This window comes from Mus caroli, unplaced genomic scaffold (assembly GCF_978045245.1).
Source record: "Mus caroli unplaced genomic scaffold, Mus_caroli_1 scaffold_17, whole genome shotgun sequence".
In the NCBI taxonomy this organism is placed as follows: Eukaryota; Metazoa; Chordata; class Mammalia; order Rodentia; family Muridae; genus Mus; species Mus caroli.
The window spans coordinates 17,449,749-17,473,507 of record NW_028227272.1 but is presented as its reverse complement, the minus strand read 5'-3'; the positions used below and the strand labels follow the sequence as shown (position 1 = coordinate 17,473,507).

General features: G+C 46.9%; 1 protein-coding gene across 3 annotated transcripts in view; it reads right to left on the bottom strand.

Moving 5' to 3' along the window:
• Positions 1–5,139: 5,139 nt before the first annotated feature.
• Positions 5,140–23,759, bottom strand: part of Ece2 (endothelin converting enzyme 2) — a 37,138-nt gene continuing 18,518 nt past the window's right edge. The window contains exons 1-19 of one of the 3 annotated variants that reach the window (XM_021184634.3): positions 20,607–20,812; positions 20,216–20,302; positions 19,732–19,867; positions 19,321–19,536; positions 17,986–18,110; positions 17,748–17,894; positions 17,526–17,591; positions 13,191–13,379; positions 12,239–12,381; positions 11,755–11,869; positions 10,327–10,437; positions 8,693–8,791; positions 8,517–8,594; positions 7,598–7,701; positions 7,315–7,425; positions 7,127–7,194; positions 6,788–6,978; positions 6,609–6,704; positions 5,140–5,986 (exon numbers count right to left, since the gene is read on the bottom strand). In XM_021184634.3, the coding sequence (XP_021040293.1) occupies positions 5,810–5,986; positions 6,609–6,704; positions 6,788–6,978; positions 7,127–7,194; positions 7,315–7,425; positions 7,598–7,701; positions 8,517–8,594; positions 8,693–8,791; positions 10,327–10,437; positions 11,755–11,869; positions 12,239–12,381; positions 13,191–13,379; positions 17,526–17,591; positions 17,748–17,894; positions 17,986–18,110; positions 19,321–19,536; positions 19,732–19,867; positions 20,216–20,302; positions 20,607–20,645 (2,298 nt within the window). In that variant the 5' untranslated portion in view covers positions 20,646–20,812 and the 3' untranslated portion in view covers positions 5,140–5,809. Of the gene's footprint in view, positions 5,987–6,608; positions 6,705–6,787; positions 6,979–7,126; positions 7,195–7,314; positions 7,426–7,597; positions 7,702–8,516; positions 8,595–8,692; positions 8,792–10,326; positions 10,438–11,754; positions 11,870–12,238; positions 12,382–13,190; positions 13,380–17,525; positions 17,592–17,747; positions 17,895–17,985; positions 18,111–19,320; positions 19,537–19,731; positions 19,868–20,215; positions 20,303–20,606; positions 20,813–23,759 lie in introns of those variants that run through there. The other 2 variants (XM_085832511.1, XM_021184632.3) reach the window with 2 other exon arrangements.

Here is a 23,759-nt window from a genome sequence, read left to right as displayed (position 1 = left end):
AAACAAATCCTGCCATGCACCAGCAGTGTGGTTTTGGTAAGTTACCTAAATTAAGTCTGTTTTCTGCCTATGTGAAGTACAAAAAGTTTCTCTTGTAAGAACACTTAAAGAATGAAATGAGCTGGGCAGTGGTGGCGCACACCTATAATCCCAGCACTTGGGAGGCAGAGGCAGGCAGATTTCTGAGTCCAGCCTGTTTTACAGAGTGAGTTCCAGGACACAGAAAATCCCTGTCTCAAAAAACCAAAAAAAGAAAGAAAAAAAAAAAAAGAAAGAAAAAAAAAAAAAGAAAGAAAGAAAGACAGACAGACAGACAGACAGAAAGAAAGAAAGAAAGAAAGAAAGGAATGAGCCAGGCATCGTGGCCCATACTTTCAATCCCAACATTTGGGATTAAATTAGGAGGCAAAGGCAGGTGGATCTCTGTGTGTTCAAGGCTAGCCTGGTCTACATAGTGAGTTCTAAGCAAGCCAGGAACTACACAATGAGACCCTGTTGAAAGTTTTAATAGTGTCTAACTTTTTACACCACTTGGGGTGATAATGCTCCCCTCAAGAGCCAGCGACTAACAGCAATTTTAGTGCCAGGCATTGTAAACCTTCCTCAGAGTTGTTGGTCAGGAGAGTCCAAGAGACTCCTAAAACAATATAAGCTATTGCTGTTGTCCTTGGTTGCCTACCAGAACTTGAAGGGAAGGCTTTGTTGCTGAGGAATTGAGTGGAATTGACCTGGAGGCCTCTTCCCTGAGGACTGGCTCTCACAATGTCTTAAGGCGCTCTGTAAGCTGCCAAGGAGAAGAACAATCAATAGTCCTAGCCAGCTGTAAATGAGAATAACCAGCTCAGTGTAACACTCCCAAAGCTGCAACAGTGGCACTTTATTTTGAGGGTAACCAGCAATCACCTAATTGGACTTGAGTCCTGCTCAGCAGGAGGGAATTCCTGCTAAGTACTGTAAATCTAGCCAACTAAGATTGCCATTAAAGCTACATAATGAGGGGGCTGGTGAGATGGCTCAGTGGGTAAGAGCACCCGACTGTTCCAGAGTTCAAATCCCAGCAACCACATGGTGGCTCACAACCATCCGTAATGAGATCTGGCACCCTCTTCTGGAGTGTCTGAAGACAGCTACAGTGTACTTACATATAATAAATAAATCTTTAAAAAAAAAAAAAAAAAGCTACATAATGAGATTGGGTCAGTCGCTATTTTTGGTATGTGATATTTTCCCAAAAGACAAGTGTTTTGTGGAGATTTTTACTGTTAACTTTAGAAATGACAGCAGACAATACATTCACCGATACCCAGGTAGGGATTATATTATGCCCCTACCATTTATAATTTGATCATCCTACACGTTTCACATTTCTGAATATCCTCCAAGTTGGTATTCCATCTGTAAGGAATACCCTTCTTCAGTTTTCAGTTGGTAAGTCCTCGCATCCTCTGAGCTTCAGTTCAGTCTCACCTCCTAGGAGACTTTTCCTTTCTTGCCTCTCAGATTATGTATGTCTTTCCTGAGCTCCTGCTATAATTGACACACGTATCTCCCGCCTTGTACTTTAAGCTCCAGGAGGTCGGGGAACTGTATTTGATTAATCTTTGTGCCCCTAGAACCAAGTTAGTGCCTGGTTTGAGGCAGGCCTTAACAAATACATAAGAAATGACTGAATGTCTTTGCATTGGTCCTTAGGTCATCTTTGTACATAATAAGACTTTGGGGTTTCTCTCTGGAGCCCAGAACTATAAATTAGAAAACTGTCAGGATTCTCCACTGGTGAACCATGATAGGCCCTTTGAAAGTGTGCTTTTGTTTGTTTGTTTGTTTGGTTGGTTGGTTTTTCAAGACAGGATTTCTCTGTATAGCCCTGGCTGTCCTGGAACTCACTTCTCACTTTTGTAGACCAGGCTGGCCTCGAACTCAGAAATCCACCTGCCTCTGCCTCCCGAGTGCTGGGATTAAAGGCATGCGCCACCATGCCAGGCTCGAAAGTGTGCTTATTTTTATGAAGTATTCTCTTTTAGCCTGATAGTTCCAGAGTTTTACCAAGGGTAAGATCATGTTTCTTGGCAAGCTTTTTTACTTTGGATGGGAATAAATTACCCAATGGGATAGCATAGATGCCCTAGTATTGTTCATTTTCTCTTCTGCCTCAACACAACAGAATATATAACACAAGGCTGTTAAGGGTAAAGGTGACATATACCTGAGGTTCACCTTGCCTTACTTATTTTTTTTTAAGATTTATTTATTTATTATATATAAGTACACTGTAGTCTTCAGACACTCCAAAAGAGGGTGTTAGAATTGTGTTGCAGAGAAAAACACCTGTTGCTGGTGATGGTCCCACTCAGCATGATGAATCTGACTGGCAGACAGATGTCTGCATTTGATTTAGGAGATTAATTGTTGGTGATTAGGAGCCCCTGAGTCCCAAACATGTCTTGGTACAGTCTGTCTTGTCTGATATTGAAGATCCTGGAATCTTTTCCCATTTTCCCCACTCATAAAACAGAGACGGTGAGCCGGGCATGGTGGCACACATCTTTAATCCCAGCACTCGGGAGGCAGAGGCAGGCGGATTTCTGAGTTCGAGGCCAGCCTGGTCTACAAAGTGAGTGCCAGGACAGCCTGGGCTACACAGAGAAACCCTGTCTCGAAAAACCAAAAAAAAAAAAAAAACCAGAGATGGTGGCATTGTGGGCATTTTTCTTTCTGTGAGACAGGGTCTCATATTCAAACTGGCCTCAAGTTCTCATCTGTAGCTGAGGATGACCTTGATCATTCTGCGTCCACCTCTTGCCCTGTTATTACTCAAATGAATGCATATCAAAGTAGACATCTTGTGGAGTGAGCTCTCTTCTTCCACCTCTATGTGGGTCCTGGGGCTCACACTCAGGTTAGCCACTGGACCAGCTCACTGGCCCAAATTAGGGGTCTTGTCTCACTATATAGCCAAGTTGGCCATGATATCACAAAGACCCATGAGCTTCTGCCCCTCTCCCCAAGTGCTGTGATTACAGCTATGTGATGCCACTCTTAGCCTGATCCAGGTCTAAAGATGGCCCCTGAGATCAGGCATCAGGGAGATCGAACTTTATAGAGCCAAGCATCTCACATAGTCAGTACACTCTAACATTACAAATCTTACCCACTGATCAACAGCCAGGCTCCACACATTATTTATTAGTATCTCCTTGAGTTCTGGAATTTGTAGAGCCCATAAATTCATTTTTCCCCAGGGTGTGGATGAACCTAGGGCCTCATTCATGCTAGGCGGGCAGTCTACCATTAAACTACAGCCTTAGCCTTTTACATCATTTTAAGACAAGGTCTCACTATGTTATTCACATTGGTCCCTAACATATGTTCCTCCTGCCTCTGCCTCCCAAACACATGGGATTAAAGACCTGTATCATTACACCTGCATTGAATTTCTTTTTCGAAGTATGGAAGCTGAATGATCTCAGAAACCATCTTACCCAACCCACTTATTTTACAGACTGCTGGGAAACTAAGACCTGAAGAGGGGATGAGCCCTGCCTTGTGCCATACGTTAGTTAGTGGACGACAGAAGCTGGCACTAGAACCAGTTCTCCAGACACCCAAAGCTCTCCTCTCCCCAATACACTCTGAATCTACCCTGTGCATGAGCTTACGGGTTCAGACCTGACAGTGTGGCTCAGTGGATCAAGACATCTTGTTTCCTTTGTTTGTAACTGCCTTCCCTTGGTAATCTGCTAGTACTTCCAGGTAACATGACATGGTCCCATGTGGGGACAGTCTGGTCCACTGAAAAACTGGGGCAAAACACAAGTTATGGGCAAATCTAAGGGACCAGTGGCACCAGCAGCACCAGAAACAGTTACGACAAGCTCTCACCTGTTCCTTGCAAACCTGACAAACGCACCCCTACTCCACCTGAGAGCACCCATGTGACTGGAATCTTTCCAGTGTTTTGCTGTCCTTCCTATTTTATAGATGAAGAAACTGAGGGATATGGTGTGTGTGTGTGTGTGTGTATGTGTGTGTGCCAGTTATAATCACCAGAGCCTCCAGTTCAAACCAGATTTCTTTGACTGCAGTAAAATGTCGAGGGCTACATCATGGGAGCAGAGCATTTTTAGAACACTGGGCCTGTAGGGACTGGATGAGCTTGTGAGGTTAAAAGTCAGTTAGCTGGGGGCTGGAGAGAGAGCTCAGTGGTTAAGAGCACTGGCTGTTCTACCAAAGGACCTGGGTTCAATTCTCAGCATCCACATGGAAACTCACAACTGTCTGTAACTCCAGTTCCAGGGGATCTTACACCCCATACACAAACATAGATGCAGGCAAAACACATAAAATGAAACATAAAATGAAAATAGTTTTTTTTTTTTTTAAAGTGAAATAGCTGAGCCGGGTGTGGTGGCGCACGCCTTTAATCCCAGCACTCGGGAGGCAGAGACAGGCGGATTTCTGAGTTCGAGGCCAGCCTGGTCTACAGAGTGAGCTCCAGGACAGCCAGGGCTACACAGAGAAACCTTGTCTCGAAAAACCAAAAAAAAAAAAAAAAAAAAAAAAGTGAAATAGCTGGAGTCATCAAAGGAAAGAAGCCATTTTATCATCAGTGCTTGAAACACAAATTGCTGGTGGCCAATATATTCAAATCAAAAGTAAATTTAAAGAGCAATAAAAGTTGGGTGTAGTGGTGCACTCCCCGAAGTTTGGAGGCAGAGATAAGTAGATCTTTGAGTTCAAAGCTAGCCTGATCTACATAGTAAGTTCCAGGCCACCAGGACTATTTAGTGAGGCCCTGTGGAAGCAACAACAAAACAAACAAAACAACAAACAAACAAACAAAATCACGCTGACCTTACCCACCTACTCCCCAGATTCAGTGATACCCTGGCCACAGATGCAGTGGACAGCTGCAAACCCTTCCAGCTGTGAAGCGTGTACTTTGACCATGCAGACCCAACTATGCTTCTCTCTTCACTTTGTCTCCTTGGTCTTCAAAGCTCAGTCCCCTATTTCTTCGAGTAAGTCGTCAGTATGTAAAGAATTGCTAGTATATTGGAGCTGCTCAAATACTGGCGGGATGAGAGGCCGAGTAAGGAAAAAGAGAACTGACGGAAGAGACAGGCTGGCTGATATAGATCTATTTATTAGCAACGGGTCCTATAAAGGCAAGACCACACCCTCCCCACCCTCTTCCCTGCAAAAATAAACTCTTTCCTTTTCTCTACTTGATCTGCTTTTCTGTTTGGCCCAGGGACAATCAGTCATCCCTAAGACTCACACCTTGAGCACCCACTGTACATACATATTTCTCCTCTCACCCGAGAGAGCCCTTGGCCTTCCACCTGACTTCAGTTGGTCTGTCCTGAAGGGAGCAGCAGTACTAGGAGGAGCGTAAGGAACATAGGTGGGGGGCAGCCTGAGGGTGCGCTGAAAGGAGCTGAACTCATCTCATAGAGCACTCAGTATATTCTAGGGAGAATGGCCATGCCCCAGGCATATCCTCTCGATCCCCTAAACTGAGTAAGCTTAGAGTCCAAAAGAGACAGACTCATCTCTGTGGGAACTGACACTTCTGCCTAGACTCCCTCCAGGGTGACACATGAAAGGATGTCACAGTGAATGGTGGAATCTCTGCTAGAGGCTCAGGCACCCCTAAAGCAGAGGCACAATGTGGTGGTGGTGGTGGGGTCTAGATTGATCTCACTTGCAGTGTGGAGAGACAACCATACCAGCTGATCTTCACTCTCTCCTAACTTGGAAGCTCCAGTCCCTGGCCACCGTTGCCCATTTCTTTCCCCACCCAGGTCTACCACACCTCACATAGCTGCCCTGGGTTCATGGGGGAGCCGACAGGGCAGCCGAAGTGCCGAAGGAAGTCTCGGGAGTTGGAGAGAGTGCCCAGCACTCGGAAACGGGCAGGGCTGTGGGGGTCGGTCACCAGCCCCTCGTGAGAGCTCTCTGGTGTGCGGACCGAGCACCACACCTGCGGGCCAGGACAGACATGGGGACATATGGTGTCTAGTGTGGAGCGGAGCTAGGCCATAGCTTCAGCTACAGCAGAGCCATCTTGGTCAGGAACCACCACTGCCCAGCTGGTGAGTTCAGGAGTTGTTGGGGCCACTGCAGGAGACTTAGCCAGCTCCAAGAGAGAGGAACATGCCTCCTTAGACCCTTGAAGCCTTTAAAGTGCACGTGGACACTGGGTAACCCAGCATGGGCAAGGCTGTGGGGAAAGACTGAGCCCTTTAAGGCTGCTTTCTGTGGTGTACAGTACTTGAAGAGGCCCTGCCTGGGTGCTAACTCTGCTACCTATTTTATTCCCAGGTAACCCTTAACAAGCTGTTTTGCATTCCCCAGCTATAGTTTCTTTCTCCGTAGTAACAGGAGGGAATCAATGCTTTTTTCCCCATCCATTCCACTCAAGCCAGCAGTCCTTCTCTTTCAAGTAAAATCCTATAGAAAATGCCCCTGTCCTCAAGTCTACCTTCATGGGCTCTGGACACCACGCTTTCTCTCAGTACACTTCCCCAACACCTTTCCTGCATGACCCCAACTTCTTCTAAAGGCATCCTTCCTTTGGAGGGAGTTCTCCCAAGGGGCCATACCTGAGCAAATCCCACGAAGAACAGCTGGTGATTGGTGAGCCCCACAGCAGGCAGCCGCTGCTCCTCCCCATGCTTCCTCAGCCATGCTTTGTAAGCCTGGGTGAATAACAGGTAGCAAGTCCACCAGCCCACATCCCCAAGGACCCTTCGACACGGTCTGGGGGACCCAGGCCACTCACATTGTAAGCAGCCTTAAGGCCCCCATTATCAGCGATGTTTTCCCCCAGGGTCTGGAGTCCATTGAGTCTCTCTCCATTGACCTGGTACTGGCTGTACTGTTCTTCCATGCAGGCTGTATGGTTCTGGAAAGCTGTCAGTGACTCATTCTGCCACCAAGGACGCAGATTCCCTTCTTTGTCATACTCACGCCCTGAGAAGAACTCATCTTTGCAACCCACCCACGGGGGAACAAATACCCCAAACAACCCTAGCCCAAAGACACTAGGATCCCTACGACTTGCCCCCCAATACCCCATATCGCTGTAGTAGTCACTGGGAATTCTAGAATGGGCCCCTACCTTGGTCATCAAAGGCATGTGTCAACTCATGGCCCATCACTACGCCGATGCCACCAAAGTTCAAGGCCCTGGTAGAGGAGGAATGCTGAATAAGGTCACAGCAGGGACATTTCCTGATTCCCCTCCAGGTCTTCTCCCAGTTCACCCACATGACCCCAAGAACCCAGACCCTCCTGCCTCAGACACACTTTGGATGGTTGTGAGCATAGAAGGGGGCCTGCAAGATGCCAGCCGGGAAGACGATTTCATTCTTGGTTGGAAGGTAGTAAGCGTTCACAGTCTGAGGTGTCATGCTCCACCTGAGGGAGGAAGAACGAGGCTGAGGGTCCTCACTCTCCTTATGCTTCCCAGCCTGACAGTCAAGGCCTGCCCTGCCTGTCTCCTTCAAGGGCCTTGAACCACTCCTCATTCCATCCCCCAAAGCCCTGGTCTACCTCTCTGGCTGCCCCACGTCTGCCCACTCATTCTCACTGGTCTCGGCTGGGAGGTTTGCGGAGCTGGTCAGCCATCACCTTAGCTGAGAAGTTGTACAGATTCAACATGTTTTGGAAAAAAGAATCTTCAGAGACTTCATACTATGGGAATAGTGGAAGGGAGAAAGCAAGTGAGAACGTGTTGGCAAAAGTGAGAATCCCAGCAGGAGCTTTCCAAGCAAGCCTCTGTCTCCTCCACTGTAAGATGGCTGTCGACAGCTAATTGACAGTTTTTTAAAGGTACTTATGTTTCAATGGCTGTTTTGTTGTTGCTTTTGTTTTGTTTTGAGACAGTCTCACTCTGCATCCCTGGTTGGCCTAGAGCTTACTATGTAGACAAGACCTTGAACTAAGAGTTCTGCTTCCTGAGTGCTGGGATTAAAATCATGAGCCACCACACTCAGCATTTTTTTTTTAAACTTACATTCTTTTGTTCTTACAACCCTGTAAGCTGAGTCCCTTTTATTTGTTTGCTTTGTTTTTGTTTTCTAAGACGTTTTTGTGTGTTCTCACTGCCCTGGAACTTCCTCTGTAGACCAGGTTGGGCATAAAATTGAAGATTCACCTGCCTCTACTTCCCAAGTGCTGGAATTAAGGGCATGCACCATTACAGTCCAGCAAGGTGAGTATTACTAAAGTCCCATTTTACAGATGAAACTGAGGCCCAAGTTATATGTCCTGTCCAAGATTACACAGAAGTAGGAACATGGTCATCTCAGGAAGCACTCCAAATTCCAACCTTCACTAATGCTATATTTTATTGCCAACTGGCCCATACCTGGCACAGAGCTTATACTTAGACAACTTAATTACTTGTATCTGCCTTCTGTCCTCAGTGCCTGAACTTCTACCGCTGAGGCTGGGTACAATGCCAGAGCCCCAGGATCTGAAGGTTAGAATGTGAGCAGAGCACTCACCCCATCATAAACGTCATCCAGCTCTTTGGGCTCCAGGATGAAATCAGGGAAGCCAATCATATCATAGATGGCGTCTGCCTGCAGAGACCAAGGTAAGGATTTCCCTCATCCCAGCAGCAAAACTCAATGGGCTGTCGCCGCCTCAAGATGGCGCCCCCGACACAGCCATGGCTTACTTTCTCCTTGGCTGCCAGCCGGGTCTTCTCATCCATCCAAACCAAGTCTCCCAGGGTCTCCTCAAAAGCAGAGCGGATTTCACTGATCATCCCCTCGGCCTGCGGGAGAGGGGAAGGTCACAAGTCAGCCTCCCCTGCACTGACTGCCTCTTGGCTCTCCATCCGCCCTTGGGTTCTATCCTGGTCTATCCAGGATGTCATGGATTATGAAGAGTCCTGAAGAAAGGCTGCCCAGCAGGGAGGGTGGGATCACCACAGGTGACATTATTGTCATTGTGGGTGGCATTTTTCCAAGTCACTAAGTAAACATTTGAATTGGCAGTTGGGTGAATTAATATTATACTTTCATATACTACATTGTTCTTTATCTGGTTAGATAGGAGACGCATGAACAGAATTTGTACAGTTGAAAACTGAGGAAAACTTATCACTGATAATCTCATCACACAGCTATCTTCTTTTAGCAGTCTGACTATTTCTAGTGTTTTTCCTACCCCAGAAATTCAGACAGAATATGGAACTGTGTTATGCAATGTGTATATATTTTTGCAATCTGCTTTCGTTCTGCTTTAAAATGTTTCAGTAGGCCAGGTATGAGAGGCAGAGGCAGAAGAAGGGGCATCACAACTTTGAGGCCAACATGGTCTACAACAGCAAGTACCAGGCCAACCTCATCTCAGGGTTGGGTTTCTCGCTTGGGGGTAACAAACTTGTCAGGCATGTTAAAGGGCTCCAGATGCAATACTGGCATTACCAGTTTCTTTTAATCAAAAAATTAAAGCCAGACATAGTTGTTTAATTTAAAAAATAAATTCTAGGTATCAGAAGGCTGAGGCAAGTTCTAGCCTGGAATTCATAGTAAATTCCAGGCCAACTGAGCCATTTAAAAAATGTGAGACTGTTAAAAATTTTTAAATAAATAACTAATTTATCTTCAACTTAAATGTGGTATCATAATCCATCCTATTATTTATTTTTCCTTTTCTGCATAATTGAACATCTCAGGTCTCCCATAAATATCTAATATTTAAGATTATTATCACCTATTATCTCTTAAGTATTATTTTTGGATTGCTTTGCTTTTATTTTATTTTATTTTTTAAAGAGTTATTATTATATGTAAGTACACTGTAGCTGTCTTTAGACCAGAAGAGGGCGTCAGATCTCATTATGGATGGTTGTGAGCCACCATGTGGTTCCTGGGATTTGAACTCAGGACCTTCAGAAGAGCAGTCAATGCTCTTAACTGCTGAGCCATCTCTCCAGCCCCCTTGCTTTTATTTTTGTTTGCTTGTTTGTTTTTCGAGGTAGGGTTTCCCTATGTAGCCCTGGCTGTCCTAGACTTGCTTTGTAGACCAGGCTGGCCTCGAACTCACAGAGATTTGCCTGCCTAAGTGCTGGGACTAAAAACACATGCCACCACACCTGGAAATTTTTGATAATTACATAGGTAACATAAACCTAGTATAAGACTTTGTAAATTACAGAAAAATGTACGAACCCAACACCTCCTAATCCCACCACCCAATGTGCTGCTTAGTGAAATCCCTTCCCAATTTTTCTACGTATACACATAAATGACCAGCAGATTTTTAAATAAATCAAAGGGTGGTTTTAGAAACATGAAGACTCACGATTTCCTTGCTTTGTCGGTCAAATGTGGCTTTCACAAAGAGTGAACCCAGAGCAAAGCCAAGGGCATCATCTGTATTGGAGATGCAGGTCTGCCACCTCGGAGTGCAGGACTGTAAAGGAAGAAGGAGCAGGGTCCCAGAGATAGCAAGGACCTCTAGTCCGGAGGCCTCTCTTCTGTGCTAAGTCCCACAGAGCTGGGCAACAGCTTGACTTGGGCTTGAGGATCCGTTTCTGCTTCAGACTCCAGAGGTATGTAAGGCAATATCTCAAACTGCACTGGACCCAGAAGCACAGCTTCAATAGAGAGATAGATGAGCTACCCACTTCATTCTCTGTTCCCACTCCTGTTATTGCCCTAATAGCCCTCCTTGACTTCAGAAGTTTCCATGATGATGATGATGATGATGATGAATACTTATTGGGGAGGGGCACACGTGGAAGTCAACCTAAAGGAGCTGCCACGTGGGACTTGGGGCTTGAACTTGGGTCATCGGGCTTGGTGTCAAGTGCCTCGGATGTTCTGAGCCATCTTGCTGGTCCAAGATTAAATGTTTCTTTGCTCAGTTCTACAGTTCAGACTTCTATGCAATCGGTTCACTCTACCTGAAACCCCAGGATCACCCCCAGCTTCCTCCATTACCTTCCTTTCGATTCAGTCCCTCGCTCTTTTCACTAGCTCCACCTCATCATCTCTTGTGTAGTCTTTCACCATTTTCCTGTTCTACAACATGTCATCACTTGGCAAAGTCAAACTTCTTACCATAACTGCCAAGTTCCCTCATAGATGTTCCGTGCCCCTCTTAAGCAAACTCTGCTGGCCTGCTCTCAAGCTCCCACCAGAACCCCTATAAACACACTGACCTCCCCCGGGGCCTCTGTGAATTTGCATGTGTGTTTCTTAGGCTCCTCTCCACAGTTTTCTCATTCTTCACATGGCAGACTTTGAGAACATTTTCCTATGGCCTCCCCCACTTTGTTCCTCACATTGAGTGTGATATCCCAACTTCTGTTTTATAACATAAAGGAGGTTTTTCACCCCTTGTGAACAATTAAAACCCTCAACATATATGCATTTGTTTGTAGTTTTATGCTCTGTGCTTATTCAGGCCTCTTGAAACAAGCAGCACTTGATCATCTCCATCCTCCTCCTCAAAGCTGTATGCTGTATACACCACACGCTGACATTAACTCAAGCTCGCCTTGGCTGTTATTCATGCGTTACAGATCAGGAAATGGAGAGCCAGAGGAACTTGCTCACATACCCAAGATGCCATAGGCCAAACTATGAAGGAATTAGAATTGGAAACCATGAGGGCTGTGTGTCCCATACCATGTGCTCATGTACCATGAGGAAAATGTCCCTATACACTGTGGGCAGGTACACCAGCTAGATTTAGTCATAAAGGAAGCAGAGCCAGATAGCCCACCTTCTTGGTACCGTAGAGGGTCTCCAGCAGCTTCTCCTGTGCAGTCTCAAAGCGCTGGTCAAGGCTTGAGGTTGTCTTCTGTACCAGGTTCCAAATTAGGTAATTGTTCAGGATGCTATTTCCATATCAGAGATTAAGGAAAGACGTGTGGGGAACCCTTCCCCCTCCCCAGCCAGTTCCCAGGAACATGCAAGCTATGGAGGTTCTGAGAGGCGTGGGAAATTGGCCCTGAAACCTCTTACTCTGGGATGCAAGAGAAGTCAGCTTGGAGCAAGATGAGGGAATAGAGGTCACAAATGGATACCCTGACACTCTGCCCAGAGGAAGGGTCCACAGACATTTTAATCTGAAGTTTAGAAGGTCCAGGGTCTTATCACTCAATCTGTGTGCCAAGTCACTGTGGTTGGTCCTTCCAGAGATCTCCAGAGCCTTGAGTCCCCTCCACTATCAGTACCTTTTTCCCACTCCAATTCCCCAGTCACACCTTGGTTCAGTACGGTTGATGAGCTCCGACACCTGTTGTAAATACTCAGTCCCATACACCACCACAGGCTCAGAATCACCCAACTCAAGTGGCGATAACAAGAAAGAAAGGAACTCCAGCCAGTCCACGGCGGGCGCGAGAGCCTGAAAGCAGAAAATCTTCAGGCTTCCCTGCCTTCCCACTGGGCTCCCAACAGACTCTTTCCCCCACTGATTTGCTACAGCCCGGGCATCTTTCCCATTGCCATAGTAACAGTTACTGGCTGCTTGGGGACCCCTTTCTGCAATAAATGCTTTTCCAGGCCTGAATGCCCTGCAGTCTGGGAGCCTAACCACTTATTATACAAGGAAAGCTACTACGTGTGATATTCAGTTTGGGCACAGAAATTCAAATATTTTCATGTCAGTTGATCAAACACCACTTCTCCAACACATCCCACATACCTGGCCTCTTTCTAGAATCTCCTTATCTCCAGTCTTCCCATAATTCAACACCAAGAAGGCTAACAATGACGGCATTAGGAGATACTTCCATATCATTCTGATTATTTTGTAGCTACCTTATCCATTTGTTTTTTCCCCCTTTGCTTGCTTGCTTGAGATGGGTTCTTACACTGTAGTCCAGATTGGCCTGGAACTCACAGAGTTCCTCCTGCAGCAGTCTCCCAAGTGCTAGGGTTATAGGTGTGAACCACCATGGCTGGCTACATATTTTAATGACAGTCTCTTCATGTAGTCCGGGGCAACAAGAAAAAAGACTAACCAGTGGCCTTGAGAGGGGTGGCTTAAAATGTTTACCACATTTCTTTCCAGGATAGTGGCACACACCTGGGAATGCACAGAAGCAGCAAACAGGGAGAGAGCACTGGTTGTTTCAGGAAGACAGGGACACAGGGTGGTCTTTTTCAAGGGCTCCCCTCTCCCTAATGTCTCTAGTCCCCTGCCTACTCCACCTGCAGCTCTGAGATGCTCATCTTGTGATAGATCTTCTCCTCATCACGCCGCTGGTCCTGGGGCACAGTGATGTTAGCCAGCTGTATCTCCAGCTCCAGCACCTGCTGCATCTGCCCCCGGGTGGAGGTCGGCTGTCCACCCAGCAGCACTCCCAGCTCCACCATGTAGTCCAGGTAGGCAGTGAGAACCTGTGAAAGCCCCAGTCATACTCAAAGGGAGCGACAAGTCCTGCCCAAGGCTGAGGTCTGCTCTGGCCCTCACCTCTTCCCACCATTTTGGCACCAGGATGCACCAGGATTATGGAAATCTTGGTGACTGTATACTGTCTGATCCATTGCTGACCACCATCTGCCTGACTCACTTAATTACCTGTGCATTTATCGTCTATTTTCCCCAAGTGGACGATGTTCCAATTATGTCAGCTGTTCACCAATGAATCCCAAGAGCCTGGATATAGGCCAAGCACAGAACTGGTCCCCTGCAAATATTTATCCAATGGATGGACTCCCATAGTGCTTTGCTTTCTTGTTTCCTAATGCCCTTTTAATTGCTCCAGTCCATCAGGGGCCATGTGGTTTTATTTGAACACCTGAGTGGATTCTGTAGGGAATCTGCCCCTTCAAGTCCCTTCAAGTTTCTCATCCTAACAGGTCTCACCTGTGCTTTTATCCATCCCCCCAAGGAATAGCAGAGCACAGAAAAAGAATATTCATACTGAACACTATGTATCCACATGACACATGATCCACTGGTCCCTCTTCCTCAGTTTTAGCTTACCCTTACCCTCATTCAGCTCCTTCCATTTGAACTCAAATTGGGAACCTCACGTTTCCCCTGTGATACATGGCTAGGAGATTTACATATAATCTTGCTCCCACAGCATCACAGCAACTCCATAAAGTCCATATTAGTCGTGGTAGCGCACCCCTTTAATCCCAGAACTTGGAAGGCAGAGGCAGGGAGATCTCTGTGAATTGGAGGCTAGCCTGGTCTACAGTATGAGTTCCAAGACAGCCACAGCTACACAGAGAAACCCTGTCTCAAAAACAAAGAAACAAAGAAACAAACAAGGGAACAAAAATCCATACTGCCCCCAAGTTTCATAGGGGAAGCAAGCTTGTGAACACAAGGTTTGACTCTTGTCAGGATGTGGGGACCCGAGCACCACCTGGGCTCAGGCCACTTCAGCCCAGTCTGGTTCCATCAGGACAAGGTCTTCTGCTTTGTTTGCCACTGGAATCTTGAGTTCGAGTACAGTTCAAGTATTTGTTGAGCAAAGGGAGAAACCATGTGGTTAGATGGTCAGCTCTATTCAGCAGCCACCTCTGTGGCCCTTCCCCCTCTTTTGAAGACAACCCCCCCACACACACATACACCTTTATCACTGCTAGTGTCAGAAGAGTAGCAACCCACTCCCCATCCTAGATCCTAATGGGAGACAGTTAACTCAGAACTTCAGACACACACACACCTTTCTTGCTCTACTTCCTCACCCTCAGCCTGAGACTTACTTCTGAGACATCCTTGAACCCTCTGCTTTCCTAGTTTTCATCCTAGCTCAGCCACCGAACTACATCGTCCCCTGCATTACAGCAGGAGGTTTCCTGCCTAAGGAAACCAATGATACAATGAGAATCAAACCCAGGGCCTTTCCCAAAGCAACATGGGTCTTCCCTGGATTCTTCTGCATGCACACACGTACACATAAGCACACAGCCCCTGTGTAAGCATGGCCTGCCACTCATGTGGGGTAAGAAGACAGCTCTTGAGAGTTGGTTCTCTCATGACACCCCGAGGGATCTGGGAGTCAAATTCAGCTCATAAGGCCTTTTGACTAGCACCTGCAACTACCAGGCCATCTCTCCAAGGAGCCCATTCCCTTCTTTTGGGATAAAGCCTAAATTTGCCAGTTATGGTAATGTAACGTGTGTGTATACAGTCTTAGCACTCATGAGATTGGAGTAATAAACTAAACTCCAAGAGTTAAGACCAGGGGCTAGAAAGATGGCTCAGCGGTTAAGAGCACAGCAACCATCTGTAATGGGATCTGATGCCCTCTTCTGGTATACTCACATATATATAAAATAAATAAATAATTCTTTAAAAAAAAAAAAAGAGTTAAGACCAGCCTGGGATACAAAAAAAAAAAAAAAAAAAAATCTAAATTCTAAGTTAGACCTACATACCTATCCTGAAGAACTGGGCCACCTTCTCCTATTCCATTTCCTCTCTTTTTCAGTCTGTCAACAGGCCGCTGTTCACCTTCCTTCCTCAGAGCCAGTCTGAGGTGCTGCCTCCGTGGGCCCCCTCTTCCTCAGTTTTAGCCTACCCTCACCCTCATTCAGCTCCTTCCATTTGGACTCAAATTGGGAAGCTCTGTGACTGTCAGAACAACCCGTGACCAGAGTAAAATCACAATGCTTCATATTCTCTCCACCCCTGAGAGGACTGCAGCAGTGTTCACGCATGTCAGGAGCAAGGTCTGGCTAAGAAGTTCAGAAAATGCTTAGGAAGGAACAGCCAGGGCTCTCCAGTTGGTCTACTCAACAAGATGCCCTTTCCCTTACCACCCAAGCATCTCCTTTTCCTGTCTCCCACCCCTCTCCTACACCTTTATCTACATTTTAAGGAGAAGTGCCCTTGAGCTTCTGGCTCATCTCCAGCACTCTCCACCCTCCGTAGCTGCCTCCTGACCTCTCATACAGAATGTGCCCACTTTCCTCAAACTCACTCGTCTAAACCCAGAGACTCGCACACACTGGCTATCTATTCCATGCAGGAGCATAGGCTTGTACCCCACCCCTCAAACCTTGGCCTCTGTAAAAAACAGACGAGGAACCAGCCTCAGCAACACCCATCAATTACAATGAACAGGAATGCTAAACATGAAATTCAGGCCTGGTCTTAAAGTCACTCCTTGTCCTGTGACATCACACTGCTTCCTGGTTCCCAAGTTTTCCAGGTTGGTTCTTCTACATATAGCACCCCTAAGGCCCACTTCCTTTCACCATAACTCAGCCTTATAGCATCAATCACCTCTTTCCTCTTCTTACATCCAGTAACTAGCAAGCTATGATTCAGCTTGTTTTATCTTGTAACCTCAAATTCTTAGCACTCACCCTCGCCACTCCCTTGCCTGGGCCCTTAGGTCTCAGAGTCCAGGCATTGCAGAGTTTCTTGTCTGCAGGTTCCCTTCCCTTCATCTTTTCCTTACCTCCAGAAAAACTGGCTTTCCAAGGCCTCTCTCCATCCCTGTTCTGGAAGCTGGGGGGTAACTCTTTAGGGGCTGCAGAATAAAGCTTTGAAGCATTCAAAATCTTCTCCATTGCCAGTCACTGACCACCTTCTAGTCTTCCATGTAAGTGCTCAGGAGCACAGCTTGCCAAACCACCCTTCTTGTTACATTCTGAGCACGTTCTAGCCTTCCCAGCTTCAGCTTTTTGCTCAACTCTGTGCAGAATGCCTTCTTTTGCTCCCTAGACCCTTCCTTTCTCATGGTCCAAACACACCAAGCTTTTTTCCTTTTCAACACTTGTTTAACCTGTCTCTACACAGGATGAGCTCTGCTGACCTCTGTTATAATATTATTATTAATAATAATAGTAGTTTTAATAATATTATGTTTATTTATTTGTGTGTGTGCACGTGTGTGCGCACACGCGCACACAGGCATTTGCATGAGTGCAGAGGTCAAAGGAATCTTTGAGGAGACAGTTTTCTTGTCCCCTCACGGGTTTCTTATGGGTTGAATACAGGTCACCAGGCTTGACAGCAAGTGCCTTTTAACCTGCTGAGTCACAGTGCTGGCCCACATCTTTGCTTTTATAGAGCCCAACTCAAACGTGATCTCCGAAGGAAACCCCTAGATGCCTGCATCTCACTTGAGTCCCAGACACCTTTTGAAACTTGTTCTCAGATACCTAGGTCCACAGACTTCTCGTGACAATGACTCTGAAACTCATAGCTCAGACTTTTTTTCTACCATATCTGGCATACGGTAGGTACCCATGAGAGTCTTTCCAGGGCTAGGGGATGTAGCTCAATAGTAGAGTAGAGCTGCTTGCCTTGCATGTGTGAAGCACTGGGTTTGATTCTCTGCACCACAAAAAACAAACAAACAAAAAACTGTTGAAGTAATAGGAAGAAAGGAAGGGGGAAGAAGAAGGGGGAAAGGGGGGAGGAGGAGGAAGAAGAGGACGAAGAAGAAAAGATAGTTGCCTTGCTAGCCAGCACAATGGGCTCACCTTCCTCATTCTGACCCTAAGCAAAAAGTCAAGTATATAGGGATTAGCCAGCTCCGTGGGGATGGGATAGGATACTAGGAAGTGCCTTACTTTCTCATTGGCAGTTCTATTCAGGTAGTAATCTCGAGAGGGCAGAAAAAGCCCAGACTGGTCCACCTGCAAGAGCAAGGCATAAAGGTTAGTCTTCTCCCACTTTGAACCGGAGACTCTTGTGCATGGGGTTGGGGGGTGTTCAGCCTGCCTGTCGTAGGAGAGGGGAATCTTGGCTTGACAAGGTTTCCACAAGTCCCTTCCCTTTTCCCAGCTAGGCACCTGGATGATATTGCTGTTAGAACTCTTAGAATCAGCACTGACGTAGACGGTGAAGAACGGGGTGGCTCTGTAGGTCCCTGCGACTGCCTTGAGCACATCCATGAAGCTGTCCTCGTCCCAAGGCCCCGTGATGTTCCAACCACCGATCTGAGAGGAGATCATAAATGGAATCTCCAGTGCAGGGATAATCAATCGTCCCTCCTCCTTCTCTTGTCCACAGCCCACCCAGTGCCCCTGCCTTGTCAATGAGGTCTCTAAGTGGCTTGGCTCCTAGCTTCTCAATGCGCTCCGACTGTAGGCAGGACAGGTAGAAACTCCGCGTCTTCCGCTCAGCTTCACTGCTGGAATTGAAAGTGGTGTTCTCTGCAATGGGTAGAACACAGGATAGGATCCGGGGCGCAGTTAGATTATCTGTTGTAGGGAAGCTTCTGTCTGGCCTTCGCTCCTCTCCTGGCTCACTTATATACGTGTGTACTTTGTGGGACTGGAGATTGAATTTAGAACCTTTCATATGATAAACAAGTGCTCTCCCACTGAGTCATATCCCCGGTTCTCTTCTCCTTTTGGTAAACACAAAAATAGGGTCTTAATAAGTTGGCCATTGGGCTGGTGAGATGGCTCAGTGGGTAAGGGCACTGACTGCTCTTCCAAAGGTCCTGAGTTCAAATCCCAGCAACCACATGGTGGCTCACAAACACCCATAATGAGATTTGATGCCCTCTTCTGGTATATCTGAAGTTAGCTACAGAGAACTTATGTATAATAATAAATAAATCTTAAAAAAAAAATAAGTTGGCCATGCTTGCTTTGACTTTCCAACCTCCTGCTTCAGTCTCCTGCATAGTTGGAATTATCAACATACATTAACAAACCAGGCGAGCCAGGTGGCCTTTAATCCCAGCACTTGGGAGGCAGAGGCAGGCTGATTTCTGAGTTCAAGGCCAACCTGGTCTACAAAGTGAGTTCCAGGACAGCTAGGGCTATACAGAGAAACCCTGTCTCGAAAAACCAAAAAAAAAAAAAAAAGAAAAACAAAAACAAAACAAAAACAAAAAAAACAGGTTCTTCTCCTAACCCCTTTCAGAAGAAGTCTCACTGTATAGTCTGGGGTTGGCCTGGAACTTACTATTTAAACCAGGCTAGCCTCAAACTCATAGAGATTGACCTATTTCTGCCTCCTTGGTGAGTTTGGGGGTTTTGAAACAGGGTCTCACTGTGTAGCCCTGGTCATAAAACTCACTCTATAGACTAGGCTGGCTTAGAATTCATAGAGATCCATCTGTGCTGGGGTTAAAGGTGCACACCACTCAGGAAGACTAAAAGAGCAAATTGTGGCTTTCCCTCCTGTTTGTGGATACCCTCAAAGAAGGCCCTGTTTTTCTGCCCCATCTAACCCACCCCCAGTTATTAAGCTTTCCTGCTCTCTGCAAACCCTCCCTCAAGAGCTTCACAGAATGACCTACCTAGCTCTAAACTTGTGAATATTTATTGAGTACCTACTAAATGCTGAACCATGTGTTAGACAGGAAGGAAGCTTTCGATTGGCATAGCATGCCTGACAGCCTTCACTCACCAAGTAGGTGCTTCAGTATGGCCTGGTTCTGGTCCCAGAGGCTGTTGAAGGTGTTCCAGCGAGAACGTCCATTGGGTAGAGGGTTTCTTCGAATCCAGCCTCCACAGGAGAACTGGTAAAAGTCCTGACAGGGGCTCACCCCCCGGTCTAGAGACTCCAGGATTTTTCCAGCTACTCGAATGCAGGCTTCTGTGACGCAGGTACTATGGGCTGGGTCTGTGGCAAGAGACATGGCAGAAGGCAGGAGACTATCAATTGGGGTGGAAGAAGCAAAATCTTTTGAGAAGCCGATGACAGCAGGAAGTTGGAAAGGCTAGTCCCAAAAAGAAAAATATTGAGAGGACTTTCAGGTTTTGCTCCCCCCCCCCCCCACTAGCTGTGAGGGCTGCCAACAGGTATGAACCCACCTACCTCTGTGGTACTGGACCCACAGAGCCACGAGGCAGCCCAAAAGAAGGGCAGCCAACACTAGAATGAGGCCTGCCAACACCAGCTCCAACTGTGTGTGTGAACCAAAGAGTTGTCTTGTCCTCTTCTGGAATCCCACCTGGGGAACACAGGACAGGCGCAATTGACTTGCCTCGCAAGGACCCAAGATCGCAGAAGTCCTCCCAGAAAATAAAGATATGAAGGAGGTACAGCCAGTTTCTAGAGTCATGGAGCAAATAGCTAGTGGGGGTTAACTTTGGGCCCAAAAGCAAAGAGGCAGGTGGAGCCTGTTTTGTGCAACGTCATGGCTTTGAAATGCCTCACTACAGTCCTGGCGCAGAGGCCAGAGATGGAGTGGAAACCGGGACAAGCGACCCACCAGAACAGCCCACACCACATGGTTACTGCAGGCAGGCATCATGCCAAAGGTGAGGCCTGATGAGAAAAAGGGAACCCCTTTGCCCACCTCCAGTGAGTCCCGGGTGGCACTGCCTTCAACTGTAATCTCTGGTGATTCTTCATCCCGAAGCTGAGCACGTTTGTACTCCACCATCTGCAAACAGTTCAGGAGCACCAACTGAGGTTGGGCAGCTAGGCCTTCTGCCCAAGGCCCTGCTCGGGTGTCCCTCGCTGGGGCGGCTTCCTCCTTCATGCCGAGAGGGACCTTCCCTGGGTGTCAGACTCTCAGACTAGGGTCCCCTCTGACACCATCCCTCTTCAACCCGCAGAAGAAGCCCCATCACCGAGGCAAGCCGGGGTCCCAGCCAGACGCTGCCAGCTCACTCACACCCGCCCCTCCACACTTTGTGCCCTCTCCACCCGGGTCCTCTCCCCTGGAGTCCAGGGCCATCACTCACACTGCCTCCGCCACCCAACTCGTGCAGCGCGACGTTCATGGTGGAGTGGAGCAGGGCCGGGCCGCGCCTTAGGGCTGGGCGAGGTTGACCCGCCCAGGAACTACGGCCCCGGCCACCCGCCGAACCCCGCCGCTGCCCTCCATCACAGTCACTGCTGCAGCCCCTGGCTTGGCCGCGGCGGCCCCGCTTTCTCAGGTCTCCCCCACCCAGCGGCGCGCCCGGGGGTGGGAGCGAGGGGGAGGGGCGGAGCGCGCGCGGCTCCCCGCCAGCATCCGCGCCCAGACCACGTTCCGCGCAACCGCTGCTCTCCATCAAGCCTGAGAGCCCCTCAGGCAAGCCACCCATAATTTGCTTTCATTTGGTTGAGGCCCAATCATTGCTAATATTTTTTTTTTACCCGGACTTTCCAAATTTCAGGCCTTCTCCAATACTTTTAAACATCATAGAGGAGTCATGTCCCAGCGAGGAACCCCTTTACCTAGCAGAATGTCTGCAGTTTTTTTTTTTTAACAGCAGGAAACCACAGGCAGTTCACCTCTATACAGGTGTCCATAGGATATCTACAACAGCACAAGGCTCCAAGCACAAATGCACACAGAGAAACTCAGAAGCAACTATTCTGAATTCTCACAATGTACAGAAAAGCCCACTGTCATTGGGGACACACACAAGCACATACCAAGTGTTAGGGCAGCATGCACTATACACACAGCTCACACTAATGCCACCCTTACACATTGCTTCAAGATGGCACTTTCACTCTCCAAGATAATTGCTGTCATCGGATCATCTCATAAAGGGAGGGTTGCAGATGGTGACAAATTGGCAGGGAAAAAAACAGCCATGCACAGATATTTAAAGAAAAGACATGCTAACACTTCCAACTCAGGAAGGCAAGCGATTTTATTTGGGAGGTTTACAAGAGGGAAAAAAAAAATCACCAAGCAATATTTAACTGAAACGCAACAGTGTGGTATCCATGCATCGCCATCTGCCTTCCATATTGTCATTCCTTAAACAGGCAGGCGAGTGTTACAGTCTGTTGTGCCAAGGAGTGCCTCATGTTTTTTACAGTGCTGCGGAGGGAACTGGGACACCAAAGCACTGCCTCCTCTTCCTCTCCCTAACCAGGAGAACACCAAACCGTGATCCGAGGCAGCCTTAAGTAGTGAGTGGCAATGGATACTCATTTATTGATTCACACCTAAGTTCTCAGACATCTTATTGCAAGTGGTGCTAGCGTGGGCTATTCTTGAGACTGAGAACGATGCAAGATGAATGGATTTGGCTGAGAAGTGCTAGACTGCTTTCTTAGGCACTGTTCCATCCCCAAATTGCATGTTCTCAAACAAGACAGAGCACAGTGTCACTGTTAGGATGAACACTTCTGGGTTCAGACTCAGTTTCCCCATCTGTAAAATGGAAATAAGAGTAGTATTCAGGCAGTGGTGGTACACTCCTTTCATTCTAGCATTGGGGAGGCAGAGGCAGTTGGATCTCTGAGTTCAAGGCCAGCCTGATCTACAAAGTGAGTTTCAGGGCACCCAGGGGTACACAGAAAAACCCTGTCTTGAAACAAACAACAGCAAAAAAAAAAAAAAAACAAAAAACAAAAAACAAACAAAAAAAAACTATCTACCTCAACTTGTGCTTCCATAATTAAATAGAATAGTAACTGGCACATAGAGTGTATTGTGAGTCAATCTGGTTTTTTCCAGATACTGGGTATTAAACCAAGGGCCTTGCACCCACTAATAGGTATTCTACCTCCAGATTATTTGGGGCCTTAAAAAAATTATTTTGGGCCTGCATCGATGGCTCAATGGTTAAGAACACTGGCTGCTATTCCAGAGGACCTAAGTTCAATTCCCAGCAGCCACGTAAAGGCTCACAACCTTCAGTAATTCAAATTCTAGGGGCTCCAACACCTTCTACTGGGCTCTGCAGGCACTGCACATGATTCACAGACACACATAAGCAAAACATCCGTACACATAAAATAAGAATAAATTAAATTTGGAAGCCAGCCTGGTCTACAAAGTGAGTTCCAAGACAGCCAGGGCTATACAGAGAAACCCTGTCTCGAAAAACAAAAAACAAAACAAAACAGAATAAATTAAATTTTAAAATAAAATAAAAATTCAAATAATATTTTCAGGGATAAGGTGTTTAAAATAAAGTCTACTTTGGCTGAGTATGGTGCTTCACACCTTTAATGCTAGCACTTGGGAAGCAGAGTCCAGTGTACCTATGTGAACTCAAGCCAACCTGGTCTACAGATTGAATTCCAGGACAGTCAGGCCCACATAGTGACTGAATCTGTCTAAATAAGTTATTAGTATCATTTAAAAAATTTTTATGTCTGTATATATTTGTGTTTGTGTGTATGATGTGTTGGGGGGGGGGGGACAGTGGCACACAGTGGAGGTCAGAGAACAACTTGTATGAATTGGCCTTTTCTTCTTCCATGTGGGTTCCTGACCTAGGATCAAACTCAGGTTAGCAGGCTTAGCAGCAAGTGCTCTTACCCACTGTGCCATCCCAACACCCTATAATAATAATAATACTTATTATTATTATTATTGGAAATTCTCACTAAGTTGCCCAAGCTGACCGTAAAGTTTCAATTCTTCTGCCTCGGTCTCCCTAGTAGCTGGAATTAACAAGTCTGCCTGGTTTTAATTTATTTTTGTTTTTGTTTTGTAAGACAGGGTTTCTCTGTATGGCCTTGGCTGTCCTGGAAACTCACTCTGTAGACTAGGCTGGCCTCTAATGCAGAGATCTTTCTGCCTGTGCCTTCTGAGTGCTGGGATTAAAGGCAAGTGTCAGCACTGCCCGGCTTTATTCGTTTGAGATAGAGTCTCACTATGTAGCCAGGGCTGGCCTCCAACATGCAGTGATCTCCCTGCCTCTGTCTCCCAAGTACTGAAATTATAAGTATACACCACTGTGCCCCGGTATTTTAATTATTGTTATCATCGTCCAAGACCTATAATAGAGTAAAACTAGTAAAGCTGGAGGAAGTATACTCTAGTTCTCTGATGGTGGAGCAGGCTAGGTTCCCTAAGCATCAAGCTTTCACATCTTGACATACTGGAGCCTGAAGCCGCTGTCTACTCAGGACAAGTCTCTGGCTTGCTCATGCTCATGCTC